The sequence below is a fragment of the Musca domestica genome, unplaced genomic scaffold (assembly GCF_030504385.1).
Source record: "Musca domestica strain aabys unplaced genomic scaffold, Musca_domestica.polishedcontigs.V.1.1 16, whole genome shotgun sequence".
Classification (NCBI taxonomy): domain Eukaryota; kingdom Metazoa; phylum Arthropoda; class Insecta; order Diptera; family Muscidae; genus Musca; species Musca domestica.
The window spans coordinates 15,105,408-15,125,218 of record NW_026712219.1 but is presented as its reverse complement, the minus strand read 5'-3'; the positions used below and the strand labels follow the sequence as shown (position 1 = coordinate 15,125,218).

Sequence of the window (19,811 nt, the reverse complement as noted above, 5' to 3'; positions counted from 1 at the left end):
AGATCTCCTTTTAAATGGTCAACTATTTTTAGTAGATCTCTTATGACAACCTCTATTCATAGAAGTCCTTGTAAACTATTTCTATAAATAAAACTATCAAAATAACTGTTAAATTGCTGAACGATAAAAACAAAATTTTGATTTGCGTCTAAAAACAAATCGCTAAAGTAATCTAATTCTCAGAGACACAAAATACAAACTTGCACTTGGAAAAAATCAGTGATACCATCATGAGATATGATATAGTTTGTGGTTGTCTTCTAATACTGAGCACTTCCATCCATTTAACTGTGCTAATAGTTCGAAATCAAATTGTTTTCATTTTAGTTTTCCAAACGTCTTAAATTTCAAATCCAATTGAGAATATTTTATGACATCACAGTTTTGTTTTGGCATTTTTGAGATTAATTCTCAGTGTAAACAAAACAATACACATTTAAATGATAAGGAAAAATATTGTGATTTCATAGAATTGAGAACAACGCAGCAGATTATCAGCTAATAATTTAGTACAGTACGAAAACAAAACTAAAGAATTGATATTTCTAGTGAACCGAGCTGAGAAACACAGACTCAGTTTGATTTTAGACCTTCGACGAGTTAGAACTTAGAACGGAAATAATTTTGCAGCGTTTTAAATTTGATACGAAATAGAAAATAAGTAGACAATGAAACTAATAAAAATATTTTCCATTATTTGTATAACACTTTTACAAATATGCGTTGTTTGGGGAGCCAATATGGTTTGCTATTTGGATACGAGTCGGGTAACAGATGGTAAGGCACAAACCATAAGAAATTTTGAATATTTTTCTAATTTTTTTTTAATTTGGTTTTCTTCTTTCAGTCCAACAAACCATTACCGAAATCGATCCCGCAATGCAATTCTGCAATTATCTCATCTACGGCTATGCCGGTGTCAATTCGGAAACATTTCAGCTGAAAAACCTTGATCGTGGTCTCAACTTTGACCTGTATCATGCAGTGACTGCACTGAAACGCAAACATCCCCATTTACGGGTTCTCTTATCAGTTGGCGGAGATCGTGACATACCCTCCGATTTGGATGAGCCAAACAAATATTTAATGCTATTGGAAAACATTGCCCATCGCAATGCCTTCATCAACAGTGCCCAGAGTTATGTCAGTACGTACGGGTTTGATGGCCTTGACTTGGCATGGCAATTTCCGAAAAATCACCCCAAAGAATTCCACTCGGGTATTCGCAGGGCTTGGCATAAAGTAAAGGGGTGGTTTAAGAGCAAAAAGGTCGTTGATGAAAAGGCGGAGGAGCATAAGGAGCAATTTGTAACCTTCTTACGGGAGCTGCAGCAGAGTTTGTCATCGAAGGGAGCAATGTTGACACTAACCATGCTGCCACATGTTAGTGCTGAGCGTAAGTAGAATTTAATATTTTATTTATTTCTTTTTTTAGAGGAGATCAAGATACCTAATTTCGTACAAATTTAGTAAATCTTGGTCCAATCCATATTTTGGGTTATAAACGCGATTTTGTACAAAATACTAAAAAAGAAAGGTCCAAAGTCAGGCGGGTCGACTTTAAGATACCCTAAACCACTATGCTTATTAAGTAGAGCTAGCCGTAATAAATAAAAGTTCATATAGGGATTTTATGTGGAGAAGTTCATACCGACTATGATCGTGTTTGAATGCGTATTATGGCTTTGGAGCAATCATAATTTAAAACCGAAAGGAAGTAATTCATGGGAGGCATATCCTACTTTAAATCAATTTCCAGTAAATTTGACGGTGGTATTTGTGTCTGAACTGATTTTCACCAAAATTCATCCTATTTGAGATGATATTACACGTTTGGTGTACAAGAAACTTTGGAACTATATAAACCGACCTCTATAGAACTTAGCAGTGGTATTTCAATGTTGTACGTGTTAACTGGCGCCAAATTGAGACTTACACATCCGAATCTCTGAGGAGACAGTTTTTACAGTTTGGTATAATTCGCATATATACATACCTTAAAATTTCGAATACTTTAAAAAGAGTTAATGAATCTTTTGACTTCCATCCAACTCAAGCTAAATATTTCGTCTGATTTGACCTTGGGCTACTACTTCCGATTGTAAACAATCTAGGGTATCTGAAAAATTCATAACTGTTCGTAAAAGGATCCATCTAACGGTATAGTTAAGGTGAACTCATTTCAGAAGCCTATCTTGCGATATCCGTCTGCCTGGTCAAAATTGAAGCATTTTAATAATTCTCTTTCACATCAATTGGGTCAGAAGAGAGACAATATCGGTCAATTCTTTCTGGTATCTCCGCAACACAGGTTAACATTTTTGGAATAATCAGTTTTGGTTAAACTTAACTCATAGTGGCAATATTATTTCGCTGCCAGATTCGACGAGAATGCATTGATGAGGGAACCTACTCTGAAATCAACCTTGTTGTCATTCCTCTCCTTTCCATTACGTGCTTTTTGAAAAATTCCGTTATTATGTCCCGTTCTAGGATCACCTGTTTCTTAAAAAAGCCAGCACATTTTGCTTTCCTCACGTATAAAATATCGGGCTGTGAAAATATAAGTTTCTTTGTTGTATAGCGTGATGAGAAGCCAGTTGTTGATTGCAATCTGTCAGTTATGGACCTTGACATTATATCCTATCCTATATGAAAACACCTTTTCCTCACTACTTCTTTGCTCTTCTCTGCCGAACCACAGAACCTCCCGGGGTATAGGGTATTTTGATGATTTTAGTCATATTTTGCTACAGAATCAATCCAAATTTAGTATTGAGAATTCCTAACGGCTTCTACCTCTGGTCTGAACAGAGTTTCTGTAGAAGTGATACCATAGAAGGAAAATGACCGAATCCCTTAGATATTGGGACATATCATTAGTCTGCTTTAAAATAATTTTAAAACATCTCCAAAAACAATTGGCTTTTAATAAACATCAAATAAGGATGTTTCAGTCGGTTTTACGAACTTTGTCCAACTTTGTTCTGTTAATGATAGCACAAACATTGCATTAAGGAAAATCTGAAATTGATTTCATAGATGTCATAAACTTCTCACTACAAAAAAAAAAAAAAAAAAAAAAAAAAAAAAAAAAAAAACAGGTAAACAAAAATTAAGTTCGGTTGGACCGAACTTCAAATTTGGTCCCGGTCAGTCAAATGGAAGTACAGACATAAGCACGTAAAGACGGGCATGACTAGATCGACTTCACATACCATAAAACGGATATTTGATGTGGTTAAAATTAACAAAAATTTGACTTCAGTGTCCAAAAAACAGAACGACTGCTTCTTTGAACTCTTGATGGAAGTTTGGTAAATACTCACTTCCTATGTTAATGTTCATGCTAAACAAGTAAAAAAGTATCGGTCGGTTTTGCCGACAGATGTATACCCTCAGCCCTATTTACCCTCTATGGAGTGGGTTTTGAAAGAATCGTTCAATATTGTCCATTTCGTATCCCACCTAAATAAATATGATTTAAATATTATTATATATAAAACTAATTATATAAAAAAATGAATTATAGTAGATGGATATAGCAATTGTAAAGAATCGCTGAGTTGCTTCGCCATTTATCATAGATGAAAATATTGAAAATTGTGTCCCTTTGTGGGTGAAGTGCCAGAAGGTGTTCTAAGATATATAGCATCTTCACAACAGATCTGGTGTTAGCAAAAATTATTGTATGTGTGAAATTTGAAGAGAGTTGGATCCTTATTTCGCTTTCTTTGAGTGTTATGTTTTTCAAAATTAGATTATTGCTTCCCTTTCTGTGCAGAAAAAATATATTTTTTAAACTTTCGACCATTTGTGGGGGAGGTAACTTGAAGACAATCGAACTCTTAAATCACATTTTATGAGAGTTGTAATTATTCAAAATGTTGACCATTTGTGGGGGAGATACTTGAAGGCCTGAACCGATACTGTCCAATTTGGGACCAGACCTAGCACTGATGCAAATATTAGGATTTGCAAAGTTGGACCAAAATCGGATCATCATTTCTCTTCCTGTGCAAAAAATATATGATTTGCAAATTTCGACCTTTTGTGGGGAGGTACCAAAAGGAGTGGACCGATATTGCTCATCTTAACACCAGACCTTGGGTTAATATAAATATTGGGATGTGTAAAATTTGAAGACAATGGGACTCTTAAATCACATTTTATGAGAGTTGTAATTATTCAAAATTTTGACCATTTGTGGGGGAGGTACTTGATGGAGTGGACCGATATAGTCCATTTTCACACCTGACCTAGCACTGATGCAAATATTAGGATTTGCAAAATTTGGAGCAAAATCGGATTTTCCCTTCTCTTTCTGTGCAAAGAATAAATTTTTTGCAAATTTCGACATTTTGTGGGGAGGTACCAGAAGGAGTGGACCGATATTGCCCATCTTCGAACTCGATCTAAGTTTGACAAAAATATTACGATGTACCAAGTTTGGACCAAATCGGATACTCCCTTCGAGAGTTATGGCCAGACAGACGGACGGACGGACGGACATCGCTAGATCGACTCCAAATGTTCTGAAACGGATTTGGTCCAAAGAGACCTAGGGTCTAAAACCATTATTTCGACTAGGCACGTTTTGACCGTATCAAATGATATATACCCTCTGTAGCCATATGGCTGAGGGTATAAAAAAGGTGTTAGAATGCTGTTCATACCCTACACCACAAGATGGTCAGGTTATTATGTCTTTGTGCATTTGTTTGTAACAGCCAAAAGGAAACGAGATAGACCCATAGTTCCTTTTGATGATCTGCATAAAATCACATTCTGAGTTGATTTATGCATGTCCGTCCGACCGTCTGTTCGACGCCTGTCTGTTCATATATTATTGTAAACAAAGTACAGTTCGCATTTATATCCCTATCCAGATGAAATTTTGCACAAATCACTTGTTTGGCCCAAGGACGAACCCTATTGAAAATGGAGATAATCGGTCAAAATTTAGATATAGCTCCCATATATATCTTCGTCCGATTTGCCTTTTATTGTGCACCAAACGTGTAATATCAGCCCGAATGGTATGGAATTTTGCACATACAGCCGAATTAGGCCTGAAAATAAGTATGTCAAATTTGATTGAAATCGGTTCAGATATAGCTATAGCTCCCATATATATTGTTCATCCGATTTGTTATTTTAGTCCTCCGCAGCCGTAATATGCACTCTGTAACAACAATATTTGGGGAAATATATCAAATACAGCTCAAAAATACATTTGCTAAATTTTATCGAGATCGGTTCAGATTTGGATATAGCTCCCATATATAACTTTGTCTGATTTACGTTTTATTGTGCACCAAACGTCTAATATTTGTCTTACGACCGAATTGAGTCTAGAAGCTAGTATGTCAAATTTTGTGAAGATCGGTTCAAATATAGCTACAGCTCCTCCGCAGCCGTAATATGCACTCCGTAACAACGATATTCAGGGAAATATATCAAATACCGCTCAGAGATATCTTTGCCAAATTTTATCGAGATCGGTTCCGATTTGGATATAGCTCCCATATATATATTTATCTGATTTCAAATTAATTATGCACCAAATGGGCAACACAAGTCCGAATTTAAAAGATACAAATGCTTCGGCATATTTAGTACTTTGAACTTTAAATTGTAATGAATAATGTATGATTGAATTATCCCATAAAAATTTTTAATTTTTATGCGGAGCTCTACTAAATTAGTAAAGTGTGTAGGGTGTCATAAAGTCGGCCCCGCCCGACTTTAAGACTTTCTTTACTGGTTTCTAAGTAGTAACTGTTTGCCAAAATGTACGTAATTATTTGATACTCGAATAATTGTCGATTTTTATTTATTAATGACCGCTACTCGAAGACTGTCCGCTATGATGGCGTCTGAGGCGTCCATGTGGGCACTGTTGCTATTAAAATTATGATGTTTTTTTATTGAAAGAGGGGCTTCTAGAGGACATTTTTCCTGGAGAAGAGTGATTCAAGGGCTTTATGTGAGAAAAGATTCGATACATTCTTATTTGCACTAAGTTTCGGTTAAACTTTAAAAAGTTGAAAATCGGCCTGCTTTTCATGGAATACATATTCGTGATGCAGACAATAATTTAGGACAATTATTTGTTCCTTCTTATTTTCGGAAATTTTAAATTAAACTGACCTTGAGTTATGGAATATTAAACATTGCTAGACATCTTGCGGAAAAATTATTAAAATATTCCCCAAATGTTATTTACTACCTCTTTATTTATGTTCCATTCTATCTCTCATTCCAGTATTCATCGATATACCGCAAGTGATGCCATATTTGGACTTTGTCACCCTATCGACTTTTGATTTCCTCACACCGTTTAGAGATCCCAAGATTGCTGATTACACTGCTTCCATCTATCCGCTGTACGAACGTGATCCTGCTCAAAGTGCCGATTATCAGATACAATATTGGCTCAATAACACTTCGCAAATGGGCAAACTTGTTATGGGTGTCCCAGCCTATGGCAGAGTTTGGGTTATGGATAAAGATTCGGGTATTACTGGTTATCCACCCATACATGCTGCGGGTGCTGCACCGGCGGGTAATTTGACAGAGACTCCAGGATTTCTTAGCTATCCGGAAATATGTGTAAAATTGCATAAAAATCGTGATTTAAAGGGTGATGCTGCTCCCGTTTTCAAGGTGGGAGATCCTACCAAGCGTTTTGGCACCTATGCCTATCGGGATGCCGATGATAATGGTGAATATGGTCTGTGGATATCGTACGAGGAGCCGGCCACGGCGGCGAATAAGGCCAGTTATGCTCATGTGAGAGATCTGGGTGGAGTGGCATTATTCGATTTGACCACCGATGATAAGTTGGGCGTTTGTGGTGAGGGCAAATATCCCATTTTGAGAAGCATTAAATTTAAGTTGTAAATGAAACTCAAGGGAGTGAGATGATTTTTTAATGTAATGTTATTAATATAAATAAATGGAACCAATTTTATGAAAAATAAGACCTGCTGAGTTTCTTTGTCAAAGGAAATTAATCTTCCGGTTTGAGGAGCAACAAAAAAATGGTAAATTAATTTGAGTGACTAAAAAAAAGGAAGAAAAATCTTCGTTTACAAAAATGACAATCAGCTCACACCACGCCACAATGACGCGTGTAATTAGTCTTCATCATTGAGGTTGAAAGCAAAAATAAGCGCCTTAAACGTCATTGTCGTCAAGACAGAGAGAGAAGATAATCAGAAGAAGACGTAGAAGCAGAACATCACGACACTCTGCTCCGCATATTAATCCATTAAAACAAACGAAGATCTTTCCGATCCTTATCGTATTAATTGTTTAACTGAACGAATTGAAGAAAACAAAAAAAGGATGACTGATCCAATGCATGGATGAATGAATTAATCTTGTCTGTCTATACGAGCAGTACAACCACTCCACATTGAATGAGTAATTCCTTGTCTGTGGCGAAATGTATCAATCACTCACTCAATTAGTCAATCAGAATGTCGGGCAAGCAATCCTTTATTTTTTTGGGATCTCTTTTTAATTGAAGTCGAAACAAAGAGAGGATATTAAGTAATTAAAGTCGGAAGATTTTTCAATTTTTTGTTAAAACAAAATATATGTTTTGTAAAATTATTGAATAATTGAGACAACTTTGTCAATGTGACATGGAGATATAGAAAAAGTCGAACCATATTAATCAGTATGAGTAATAGAATGGATTTGGAGTTATCAAGTATAGTTACTACTGAATAAATTGCTAAGACATCAAATACGAAAATTTTAAATTTTGGCTACGGAGACGAGCAATTTTTTTGATTCGGCTCCGACTTGACTCTGGAGTTGATCTAATTACAGGGTGAGATAAAAAAACTGCAACAAAGTCAAAGGATATTAATTTTACATTTTCTAAATTTTATTGAATGAAATCAAACCAGTAAAGAAAGTCCTAAAGTCGGGCGGGACGATTTTATGATACCCTACACCACTTTGCTAATTTAGTTGAGCTCTACATAACAAGTAAAAGTTCTTATGGGAGAATTCAATCATACACCCTATGATTATAATTATAATTTAAAATTTAAAGGACTAAATACGCCGAAGCATTTGTATCTTTTAAATTCGGACTTGTATTGCCCATTTGGTGCACAATTTATTTGAAATCAGATAAAGATATATATGGGAGCTATATCCAAATCGGTAAACCGATCTCGATAAAATTTGGCAAAGATATCTCTGAGCTGTATTTGATATATTTCCCTGAATATCGTTGTTACAGAGTGCATATTACGGCTGTGGGTAACAAATACAACAAATCGGATGAACAATATATATGGGAGCTATATCCAAATCTGAACCGATCTCGATAAAATTTAGCATAGGTATTTCTGAGCTGCATTTGATATATTTCCCCAAATATTGTTGTTACAGAGTGCATATTACGGCTGCGGAGGACAAAAATAACAAATCGGATGAACAATATATATGGGAGCTATAGCTATATCTGAACCGATTTCCATCAAATTTGGCATGCTTATTTTTAGGCCTAATTTGGTTGTATGTGCAAAATTCCATACTATTCGGGCTGATATTACACGTTTGGTGCACAATAAAAGGCAAATCGGACGAAGATATATATGGGAGCTATATCTAAATTTTTACCGATTATCTCCAATTTCAATAGGGTTCGTCCTTGGGCCAAACAAATGTTGTGTGGAAAATTTCATCTTAATCGGATAATAAATGCGACCTGCATTTTGTTCACAAAAATACATGGACAGACGGACGGACGGACAGACCGACTGACATGCATAAATCGACTCAGAAAGTGATTCTATGCAGATCATCAAAAGGAACTATGGGTCTATCTCGTTTCCTTTTGCCTGTTACAAACAAATGCACAAAGACATAATACCCTGACCACCTTGTGGTGTAGGAAATAGCATCACATTTTAGAATAAGTTTAGATTTGTTCGAATTGGTCACTTTTGGCACGAATTATGGCCTTCAAACGGCCAATGAAACCATCGCACGCTGCCCGAATGCTGCTCTGCGGTATTTTAGCCCATTCCCGGCGAAGCGCTTGCTTGAGGTGATCGACACTTTGGTATTTTCTATGTCGATTTACAATGTCCGTCCGTCTGTCCATCTATCCGTCTGTGGAAATTGCTCTAGCTTCCGAACAATATGAAGTAAGTTGATAAAAATTAACTCAAATGTGTATTATGTCTGCGGGACCTTTGATATTGAAAATGCGCCATGTAGCCCCCCACGATACCTCCAGGTATGCGGTATTTTGACGATTTTAGCGACATTATTTACCGAAGTTGTTTCAAAATTATACGAATACTACAGCCTAGGACGGAAAATAGACCATGTAGGTCCACGTCTTCGTATAGCCCCAATATAACGGTACCTCCCGATATTGGGTATTTTGATGATTTTAGGGACATTATTTACAGGAATTGTTTCAAATTTGGGATTTGAAATTCGTAATGGATACTACAGCCTATGACAGAAAATTGTCTGTGCAGGTCCAAGACTTCGTTTTGCCCCCATATAACGATGCCACCGACATTCGGTATTTTGATGATTTTAGCGACATTATGTACCGGAATTATTTCAAAATTTGTATTTGAAATTCGTAATGGATACTACAGCCTGTGCCAGAAAATTGTCTGTGCAGGTACACGTTTTATAACCCCATTGGTTCCTTCCTATATTCGGTATTTTGGTGATTTTAGCTACATTATAAACTGATTTTTTTTTTTCAAGTTTCGCAATTTAAATATTGTAATAGCTTATGACAAAAGTTGCTTATGCAGGTCCACGTCGTCGTATAGACCCCAATACAAGGCTACATTCGTTATTTTTAAGATTTTAACAGGATTTTTAACGGATTTTATTTTTTTGAAAAATGCCAAATTTGTACGAAATGTTGAAGGGTATACAAAGGGTGTACTTGCCAGTGCTAACCTTGCGTTCTACAATACTCCAGACACAATAGTACAACGCTGAAAAATGAAGCGAGGAACCTCATTTTGTAACTATTCTTGGGTGGCGCGTGCTGAGTGCGATGGTACTAAATCCTGTGGCAATGTCCAAGCCCTGCGGCCAAAATGTTTGGGTGCCCAAGGTTTTAATACACCCTCCAGAACATTTTCGCTATAATATTCAGCATTTATTCTGATGTCACGGTCGATTATTACGAGCGGAGAGTGACCATCGGCTGTTATGGCGGCCCATACCATTACTATTGCAGGCTTTTGATTTCTGGTGGCCAACCGAAGATGCACATTTTCAGCTGACCTCTTTGGCAAGCGTACACGATCATTTTGTTTGTTTACAAACTGCTGGACAACGAATGTTTTCTCATCGGAGAAAACCAAATTCGGCAGTTCACCACTTTCGGCCAAGCGAAGCAACTCTTTAGCTCTTTTCAGTCAATTTTCTTTCCGTTGCGGTGTAAGTTCTTGCATTTTTTTGGAATTTCAATGGCTTTGTCAATATTTGCCGAATGGAATATTGCGATATGTTCAGCTCATGAGCCAGATTTTGGCCACTGCGACGCGGGTTTCGATCAAGTCACTTCTTTACTTTTCAAAGCATTTCTGCTGATGCTGCTGTTTTCTTCCGTCCACTTCCGTGACGTCGGGCGTAGCGTAGCCCGAACACGCAGTAACACGATTTATAAGTATGGTGACATTATCGTCCGCACGGAACATTTTAATCCTTTAAACCTTTAATTATGCTGAAGATAGGACAGTCCACATACCAAGAACAATTTAATAAGTATAAGTCGGTTTTGCAGACGTATGCATCTGTCTCAGCCTATGTCAGTTTATTATACCCTCGGCCATATGGCTAGAGGGGTATATATCATATACGGCCAAAACGTTCCTCATCCAAAAAATAGTCTTATACCCTAGGTCTCTTTGGACAAAATCTATTTCAGGACATTTAAAGTCGATCTAGCTAGTCTGTTCGCCCATCTGATGGTTGGTTCGAACGATAACTCTTAAAGGGAATATCCGATTTGATTCAAACTTGAAACTTTGTAATAATATTATCAAACTTATATCGAGTTCGGAGATGGACAATATCGCTCCACTCCTTCTGCTACATCCCCCACAAAAGTTCGAAATTTTCAAAAAAAATTTTACTGCACAGAAACAGAAAGGATAATTCGATTTTGCTCCAACTTTGCAAATCTTAATATTTGCATCATTGCTAGGTCAGATGCAGAGATGATTTGTTTGACGATTTTTTGGGTTTTCGACTGTCGAAAAGTTGTAAATGTCATATACGTGTATAAAACGTAGAAAAAGTATGAAACGTCATAAACTTCTAAAATACTGTAACATCCCACATAATACATCCCAAGTTGGTTGATAAACGCTTAGGCCGTATTATTGAAATCTCGCTGATCTTAATGAGGATAGTTTCCTTGTGTAAATCTTCCAAATCAGGAAAGTTACTTCAGAGAGCTTAAAACCTGAGGCTGGCGTTTTGTTCCAAAGACGTAAAATTGTAAAGATTGAACAAAATGCATATTGCCGTTTAACGTCTCGATCAGGCAATATATGGGCGACAACATGGCAAAAATGCATTAGAAAATTTACAGAAATATATTATTCCGATATCGCGAAAAATGGCGTTAAGCTGTGGATAAAATCAACATATATGATAAATATGGTCTCAAATATGTATATATGTTATGTTACGATATGGTGTCATAACATATTTTTCCACTACCAACGCCATCTATTGCATCAATGCAAGAATGAAATGTCCCATCTTATAATATGCCTTTATATTCAACCACCACGTTGCTATCAAAAGCTCTTATTATTTGTCTAGGTTTACGACTTTTTCGACGTATGTATGATACGTTAGAGCTGTCAAACTATCGAAAGCACTATCGATAGTATCGATAGTTTATTTTTTTTAGTGAATATCGATAGTTTTTAATCACTATCGATAGTATCGGCAAAATGTCATCACTTACGCGTATGTTGTGACGCTGCGACTTTTTGGGTAAGAGAAATAAACAACAGCTAAGTAATAATTATATTTAAGTTGACGGTTCTACAAATCATGGAGAAGTTCCTGAAAAGATCAAAAAGTAAGATTTAATTTATGACCTGTTCGTTATTTGTGTGTATTAACATTTTATTAACAACGTATATAGCAGACTCAGCCAGCAAAGAAAATGTAATTGATATTGGCAATATCAACAGTGGTAGTGAATCTGATATTGGATTTGAAAAAATAAGAACAAGAAAGATGTCATCAGAAGCATGGGCCTTTTTTGAAAAAACGAAAGATGGAAAACATGCTAAATGTCGTGTATGTTCCCAAACATATAAAACCAGCGGCAACACATCAAACCTTTTCGACCATCTCAAACGAGCTCACCCGACTTTCCGAGAATTGCTAAAACCAGCAAATACTATCAAACCCTTTCTTAAAAACGTTGAAACGTATGCAAATACCTCGGAACGTAAACAAGCAATTGACAGTGCCTTAATGGGTATGATTGCTTCCGATGTCCAGCCATTCAGCATTGTCAATGACAAGGGTTTTCAGAAATTTATAAAATGTTTAGACCCTCGCTACGAATTGCCATCTCGTAATACTTTACAAAATGTGCATATGGCAAATTTGCACAAAAAAATCAAAGATAAATTGCAAGATATTCTTAATGAAGTCGATTACTGCTCAATTACTACGGACTGTTGGACATCTCGTGCAAATGAAGGTTATTTAACTGTCACGTGTCACTTCATCACGAATGAATTCACCTTACGTTCAGCTGTTTTATCAACAAAAAAACTTCTAGTGGCCACTAATCACGGTTCAGATAATATTGCATCTTCGTTGCGTGCTGTTTTCAACGAATGGGGTATTATGGAGAAGGTCGTGTGCGTTGTTACAGATAATGACAGCACTATGATTAAAGCATGTGAGCTGCTACAGAAACGTCATCTTCCATGCTATGCGCACACAATAAACCTTTTGGTTCAAGACTGTTTAAACCAAACATTTATAAAAGAAAATGTTTTAGCAAAGTGTAAACGAATCGTGACATTTTTTAAGTCCAGCACAATCGCATATCAAAAGTTTAAGGACATACAAGCGACAGTTAAACCGTATAGTCTGCTGCAGGAGGTGCCCACACGTTGGAATAGCGCATACAGGATGATTGAGAGAATATTGCTTACAAATGACTTTATTTCAACTGTACTATTAGCAACATCAAAAGCTCCATCACCTCTGACTGCAGATGAAATTGACTTCTTGAAGGATCTTAAAGAAATTCTATCGCCCTTTGAAAATGCCACCGTACAGACGTCATTGAGTTCATCTGTATCAGTTTCCTTAATAATACCATTAACATGTGGCCTCTTCCAAAGTCTTCAAGAGCTAAAAGGAAAAATGAAGACACCAGAAGGACTCCAAGCGTGCCTATTCTTAATCGAGCGGATAAAGAAGCGTTTATTTCCTTATGAGGACCGAACGGCAACAAGATTAGGCACATTATTAGATCCACGGTTTAAAAAAGAAGGATTCCGATCTGTGTTTAATGCAGATCAAGCATCAAAAGTCCTAGAAAATGAAATGGCTGCTATATGTAAGGGGCATTCTTCAACTGTAGAACCGTCAACTTCACGAAGCATGAACAATGAACCACAACAGCCACTCCTTAATTTTATGAAAAGTAAAATAGCTAACAAAGTAAGAACAAGCCGAGTTGATGCAATAGTCTATACTCGACAGTATTTTGAAAATGAAAATGCTCCGACAGAAAGTGATTCACTGGAATATTGGAGAGTAAGAATGATGATTTAACTACATAACATATTAACGTAACATTATTTTTACAGTATAATGCCAATGACATGTCTTCACTTAAAATATGTGCGACACGTTATTTATGTATTCCAGCCACTTCAACCGAATCGGAAAGGATGTTCAGCAAAGCTGGCTTAATAATTTCAGAGAGAAGAACTTGCCTAAAATCCAAAAATGTAGACATTCTTCTTTTTTTAAACAAAAATGACTGGATTACCCAATAATTTTCACATAGAAAATAGTATATGCTTCGATACCAATATTAGTCTTAAAGAACACAATTTTTTCAATTGTATTGAAATTGAAAATCAACGTATCTTTTTTGGATTTCAAAATTTTTATTTAAATAAGATAGTCGTTCAAAAGTTTGTTTTTATGTTCCAAAAAATGTTTCATTAAAGCGATAATGAATTCAAAAAATTTTATTTTAATTGGAACTTAAAAAAAATTTAAATTAATATTTAAAAATATTTATTTTTAATAGAACGTATTTTAATTTTAAATGTAATTTTATGGATTCGCCTTAAAGCACTATATATAGTTCATTCAATGATCTCATGAATTTACTAAGTCATTGCTATTAGCGCTTTTGTTTTTTCCTTTTTATATTCTTGAATAAAAATGTTATTTTGTTGTTTAAAATATATTGGTAATTTGTTCTTCAGGAAAAATAATACTGATTTGTAGATAATCAGTAAACATGATTTAATCATATAGCCTTCCCGGTCAACTTTAACCGGTCCTATACCGTTGAAAGAATGTTACGAATTCGAATCTGTCCATCTGTTTCTTGTATGTCTTACAAAATATCCCTCCCCATATTAGGCTCGCCTCTATACAAAATATCCCTCCCAATATTAGGCTCCGGGGCTCGAAAAACTCCATATGACTTTAGATAATAGTCGAATTCGTCATGCTGCACTAACCAGGCGAGAAATGCAATATTCAGTCCAATTATGAATAAAAATTCCTAATGAAAAAAATTATTTGAAAAATTGAGTTGGAAAATTGGAAATTGAATTGGTGAATTGTTCTTGAGGATTTTTTAAAGGGAGAAATTTTTATTCATAATTGCGCTGGTTACATATCCGATACTATCGATAGTTTTACAACAAACTATCGAAACTATTGAATGGGACGAATATCGATAGTTTGACAGCTCTATGATACGTCGGAAAAGTATGTAATATACGTCAGAATTTCTGACAGACCATCTATGGTCAGGTGAGAAAATGGACAATATCGGTCCACTCCATCAAGTACCTCACCCACAAAGTATCACAATTTTGAATAATTATAATTCTTAAAAAATGTGATGTAACAGCCCGATCTTCAAACTACACACACAATAATTTATTTTTGTTAACCCACGGTCTTGTGTGAAGATGGAATATATCGGTTCACTTCTTCTGGTACCTCCGCCACAAAGGGTGAAAATTTTGAATGCCCCTGACGATCACAAAACGCTCAATTCACATCCGATTCCATTTATACTTGGTACATTTCCATATTTCCATTAACACAATATATGTTTAAGTTATGGTAGAGAGCGGGCCACACCAACTGGTACCTCCCCCCCAACGGGTTAATATTTTGGAAGAATCATATTTGTCATAAAAGGCGAAATAAACATCCGATTCTCTTAAACTTAACACAAGATCTAGTGTTAAGATGAGATATATAGATCTACTCCTTGTGGTACCTCCCCCACAGAGTCTAAAGAGTCCTAGGGTCCAAAATCATTATTCGATAAGTCAAATGCAAAGATTCCGTAGAATCCTTATTTTTTTAAATCTAAAAATGAGCAGAACATCCGTGCCCATTTTTTTTACGTCGCGATGCAAAGTTTAAAACACCGATCCACGTGTCTTATATTTTTAGTTCTACTTTCATAATGGAAGGACCGAAACTGATATTTATTTCGCCAAAGTGGAATCGAGTCTAAATCCGTTCTAAATCCAACACATTCAAGGTTTTTTATTAAACATTCACCATTTTTATGATTGATTTTTAATGGCTGAACCCAAAAAAAAAGAAAAAAAAAATAAATAAATAATTATTTCGCAATATATTCTCATCCATTTGATTTTTCAAGAATAGGAATTTTCAATTTTTTTCTAGGGTCGATAAATCCTAATTAAAATAAAAAAATCACTTAAAACTAGCAATTAAATGATAATTATTTAGTTTTAGAATATTTCTAAAAAATAAAATGTTTACCCGCATTTTCCAAAATGTTGCGCATCAAAACGCTACTTTGCCTATGTCTTCTCGCATTGAATGTTCGCAGTGAGTTGCGTTTTGCAAATGTCAGGTGTAAAGAATTTCATCCAGAATTTGCCTCGTTTGAAATATGTCGCATCAAAATGATTCGGAGGGGAGTATCAGCTCTAAATATTCACGTAAAATTACATCAAATTCCGGTGACCAATGTTTCGGTATGAATCGATTGGGCAAGATGACGATTGTCATAAATTTGGTTTTTTTTTTAAATTTTTTAGGTAAATTTATCGTTGTACAAAAAAGCCAACGCTTTTCAGCCGTTTCTCTACAATAACACGGGGGATTTTTGTGCATTTCAAAGGAATCGCAAGCGCATGCCGTTCTTGAATATATTTTTTAATGCCTTTATGAGCACCTCCAACATCAATCACACATGCCCCTTTGATGTAAGTATAGGCGTTGCATTATCGGAATTATCGGTATAATGTCTGATTTGAATTCTCTTACAGCATGATATCATAGTAGAGAATTTGGTACTGAAAGAAGAGATGTTTCGTATGTTGCCAATACCAAATGGTGAATATATGTTTAATTTGAAAGTTGGTGCGTATAACGACTGGAAGGCAGATGTTAAAGTCTACATTGTCACTAGGACCAAATTTGGAGAATAACACTGATGACCTTCAGTTTACGAAGTCAGTCAGACAAAAAGATAATAAAAACATCTATTGCAACTTCTGGACGCAATTAAACATTATGTAAAAAAGTGAGTCTGCAGATAAAATACAGAAAATGGGCTTATACATAATAATAGAAAACCTTCATATGGAGGACCAGAGGACCTTTCAATATATAAGAACAGAGGACCTTCTGCTAGAATACCTGAGGTTATTTATAAGAAAATAAGTTATTTTATAGGAGGATAGAAGGCCTTTTTCTAAAAGATCATAAAATAATTTATAGATAACCATAATGTTTTCTTGTAGAAGACCAGATGGTCATGTTATACAATCCTAGAAGTTTTTATAGGTCTTCTCACAGAAGAAGACAAAAGGGTATTTCTATAGAAGGCCAGTAGGGTCTTTTTATAGAAGATCAGAAGGGTATTTCTATAGAAGACCAGAAGGGTCTTTCTATAGAAATCCAGAAGGTTATTTTTATAAAAGATCAGAAGGGTCTTCTTCTTGAAGACAAGAAGTGTTTTTTTAGAGGACCAGAAGTACTTCGTATAGAAGACAAGAAGGTCTTCATATAGACGACGAGAAGGTCTTCGTATAGAAGACCAGAAGGTCTTCGTTTAGAAGAGCAGAAGTTCTTCATATAGAAGACCAGAAGGTCATCGTATAGAATACAAGAAGGTCTTCGTATAGAAGAACAAAAGGTCTTCGTATAGGAGACCAGAAGGTCCTCTTATAGAAGACAAGAAGGTCTTTGTATAGAAGACCATAAGGGTCTTCGTAAAGAAGACCAGAGGGGTCTTCGCATAAAATACCAGAAGGGTCTTCTCTCATAGAAGACCAGAAGGGTCTTCTATCACAGAAGACCAGAAGGGTCTTCTATCACAGAAGACCAGAAGGTCTTCGTATAGAAGACCAGATGGTCTTCGTATAGAAGACCAGAAGGTCTTCGTATAGAAGACCAGAAGGTCTACGTATAGAAGACCAGAAGGTCTACGTATAGAAGACCAGAAGGTCTACGTATAGAAGACCAGAAGGTCTACGTATAGAAGACCAGAAGGTCTTTGTACAGAAGACCAGAAGGTCTTCGTATAGGAGACCAGAAGGTCTTCGTATAGGAGACCAGAAGGTCTTCGTATAGAAGACCAGAAGGTATTCGTATAGGAGACCAGAAGGTCTTCGTATAGAAGACCAGAAGGTCTTCGTATAGGAGACCAGAAGGTCTTCGTTTAGAAGACCAGAAGGTCTTCGTATAGAAGACCAGAAGGTCTTCGTATAGAAGACCAGAAGGTCTTCGTATAGAAGACCAGAAGGTCTTCGTATAGAAGACCAGAATGTCTTCTCATAGAAGACCAGAAGGGATGGTCATGGTTAAGAAGACAAGAGGGTATTTTATATTAGACAAGAAGGTCTTTCTATAGAAGACCAGAATGGTCTTCTTATATAGAATCAGAAGGCTTGACTTATAGAAGACCAACGGGATCTTTCTATAGAAGACGAGAAGGGTCTTCTCTCATGGAAAACCAGAAGGGTCTTTCTATCACAGAAGACCAGAAGGGTCTTTCTATCACAGAAGACCAGAAGGGTCTTTCTATCACAGAAGACCAGAGGGGTCTTCTCTCATAGAAGACCAGAAGGAGACTCAGAAGGGTCTTCTATCACAGAAGACCAGAAAGGTCTTCTCATAGAAGATCAGAATGCAAGATGGTCTTCAGAAGGGTCTCCTCATTGAAGTTAAGAAGGGTCTTCTCACAAAATACCAGAAGAGTATTCTTATAAGAAGGGTCTTCACTCATAGAAGACGAGAAGGGTTTCTCTCATTAAATACCAGAAGGGGTTTCTCGCATAGAAGACCATAAAGGTCTTTTATCATAGAAGACCAGAAGGGTCTTCCCTCATAGAAACCAGAGGGGTCTTCTCTCATAGACGACAAGAAGAGTCTTTTCTCATAGAAGACCCGAAGGAGTTTCTCTCAAAGAAGACCAGTAGTGTCTTTTCTCATAGAAGACCAGAAGGTTCTTCTCTCATAGAAGACCGGGAGGGTATTCTCATAGAAGACAAGAAGGGTCTTTGTATAGAAAATCAGAAGATCCTCCTTTCATAGAAGACCAGAAGGTTCTCTCTCATAGAAGATCAGAAAGTTCTCTCTCATAGAAGACCAGGAGGGATTTATCATAGAAGACCAGAAGGGTTTTTCTATAGAAAAACAGAAGGGTCATTCTATAAAAGATCCAAAGTGTCTTTCTATAGAAAACCAGAGGGTCTTTTCATAGGAGACCAAAAGGATCTTCTCATAGGAGGCCAGAAGGGCATTCTTACAAAGGACCAAAAGGTCTACTCACAGAAGACTAGAAGGATCTTCTCATAGAAGACTAGAAGATAAAACTCCCAACACTTATTTCAATTGCCACAGGATTTCTTTAACATCTCTTCAGTTTCTCAATAAAAATTAATCAGAATTATATTTTGGATCTTATCATTCACGAGTTTTTCAAATTTAAACCACTTAGGGACCACCAAAGTTGTCTTAGCGCCCATATCAAAACAATATTCTGCACATCATCATCATCTGGATGATTTTTATCCATATGTCAAAACATGATGGTCCGATTGTATGTGTGCGCAGTGTGGCTAAACAAGCTGAGATATGAAGACATCACACCAGTACTTAGTGTAATCAATCCACAATGTGGATGCTGATGATGGCAACAACAACAATGGCCAAGTCTCAAATGTTACAAAAAGCCACCTACGTGTTGCTTGCTGCCTGAACGTGTTAAGATTGCAACAAACACAACATCAGGCGAGTGGTATGAAGAGATACAAAAACTCCAAGAACTATCAACACGTGTGGCCCCTAACAAAAGTGTTCACACACTCGCTGGCTCAGATATTCAAATGCTCAAAAATTCGGTCCCCTTCACCTGATAATCTGCCGTGGAGGGATGAATGCGTTGGACAAAAATCACAACAATTTACCAAGATTCACGTATTTGTTGCATTCGATCGTGACACTGATGTTCATCGTCGTCAGCATCAGCATCATCATCATCATCTGCTTCAGCATGA

General features: G+C 36.3%; 3 protein-coding genes across 4 annotated transcripts; all 3 read left to right on the top strand.

Moving 5' to 3' along the window:
• The first annotated feature begins 565 nt into the window (after window positions 1–565).
• Window positions 566–6,986, top strand: LOC101891535 (chitinase-like protein Idgf5). Its single transcript, XM_005186242.4, has 3 exons — window positions 566–777; window positions 848–1,396; window positions 6,269–6,986. The coding sequence occupies exons 1-3, from the start codon at window positions 669–671 to the stop codon at window positions 6,904–6,906; spliced, it is 1,296 nt and encodes a 431-aa protein (XP_005186299.1). The 5' UTR covers window positions 566–668; the 3' UTR covers window positions 6,907–6,986.
• Window positions 6,987–12,026: 5,040 nt separating this feature from the next.
• On the top strand, window positions 12,027–14,126 carry LOC131801441 (E3 SUMO-protein ligase ZBED1-like). 2 transcript variants are annotated; one of them, XM_059120210.1, is made up of 3 exons: window positions 12,027–12,112; window positions 12,179–13,821; window positions 13,875–14,125. In XM_059120210.1, exons 1-3 carry the CDS (start codon window positions 12,085–12,087, stop codon window positions 14,064–14,066), a joined length of 1,863 nt encoding a protein of 620 aa, XP_058976193.1. In that variant the 5' UTR covers window positions 12,027–12,084; the 3' UTR covers window positions 14,067–14,125. The 2 variants fall into 2 exon arrangements, with proteins under 2 accessions (XP_058976193.1, XP_058976194.1); XM_059120211.1 differs by having other exon boundaries at window positions 12,032–12,112; window positions 12,182–13,821; window positions 13,875–14,126.
• Window positions 14,127–15,992: 1,866 nt separating this feature from the next.
• Window positions 15,993–16,809, top strand: LOC109613179 (uncharacterized). Its single transcript, XM_020037737.2, has 3 exons — window positions 15,993–16,280; window positions 16,344–16,511; window positions 16,575–16,809. Exons 1-3 carry the CDS (start codon window positions 16,077–16,079, stop codon window positions 16,734–16,736), a joined length of 534 nt encoding a protein of 177 aa, XP_019893296.1. The 5' UTR covers window positions 15,993–16,076; the 3' UTR covers window positions 16,737–16,809.
• Window positions 16,810–19,811: the final 3,002 nt, after the last annotated feature.

Excerpts from the sequence above, each read along its gene's own strand:
- LOC101891535 (XM_005186242.4), top strand. The coding sequence starts at position 669 with ATGAAACTAATAAAAATATTTTCCATTATTTGTATAACACTTTTACAA. Across the intron at positions 778-847 it reads TACGAGTCGGGTAACAGATG|TCCAACAAACCATTACCGAA; the intron begins GTAAGGCACAAA and ends TTCTTCTTTCAG. Across the intron at positions 1,397-6,268 it reads GCCACATGTTAGTGCTGAGC|TATTCATCGATATACCGCAA; the intron begins GTAAGTAGAATT and ends CTCTCATTCCAG.
- LOC109613179 (XM_020037737.2), top strand. The coding sequence starts at position 16,077 with ATGTTGCGCATCAAAACGCTACTTTGCCTATGTCTTCTCGCATTGAAT. Across the intron at positions 16,281-16,343 it reads TTCCGGTGACCAATGTTTCG|GTAAATTTATCGTTGTACAA; the intron begins GTATGAATCGAT and ends TAAATTTTTTAG. Across the intron at positions 16,512-16,574 it reads ATCACACATGCCCCTTTGAT|CATGATATCATAGTAGAGAA; the intron begins GTAAGTATAGGC and ends ATTCTCTTACAG.
- LOC131801441 (XM_059120210.1), top strand. The coding sequence starts at position 12,085 with ATGGAGAAGTTCCTGAAAAGATCAAAAA. Across the intron at positions 12,113-12,178 it reads GTTCCTGAAAAGATCAAAAA|CAGACTCAGCCAGCAAAGAA; the intron begins GTAAGATTTAAT and ends CAACGTATATAG. Across the intron at positions 13,822-13,874 it reads ATTCACTGGAATATTGGAGA|TATAATGCCAATGACATGTC; the intron begins GTAAGAATGATG and ends TTATTTTTACAG.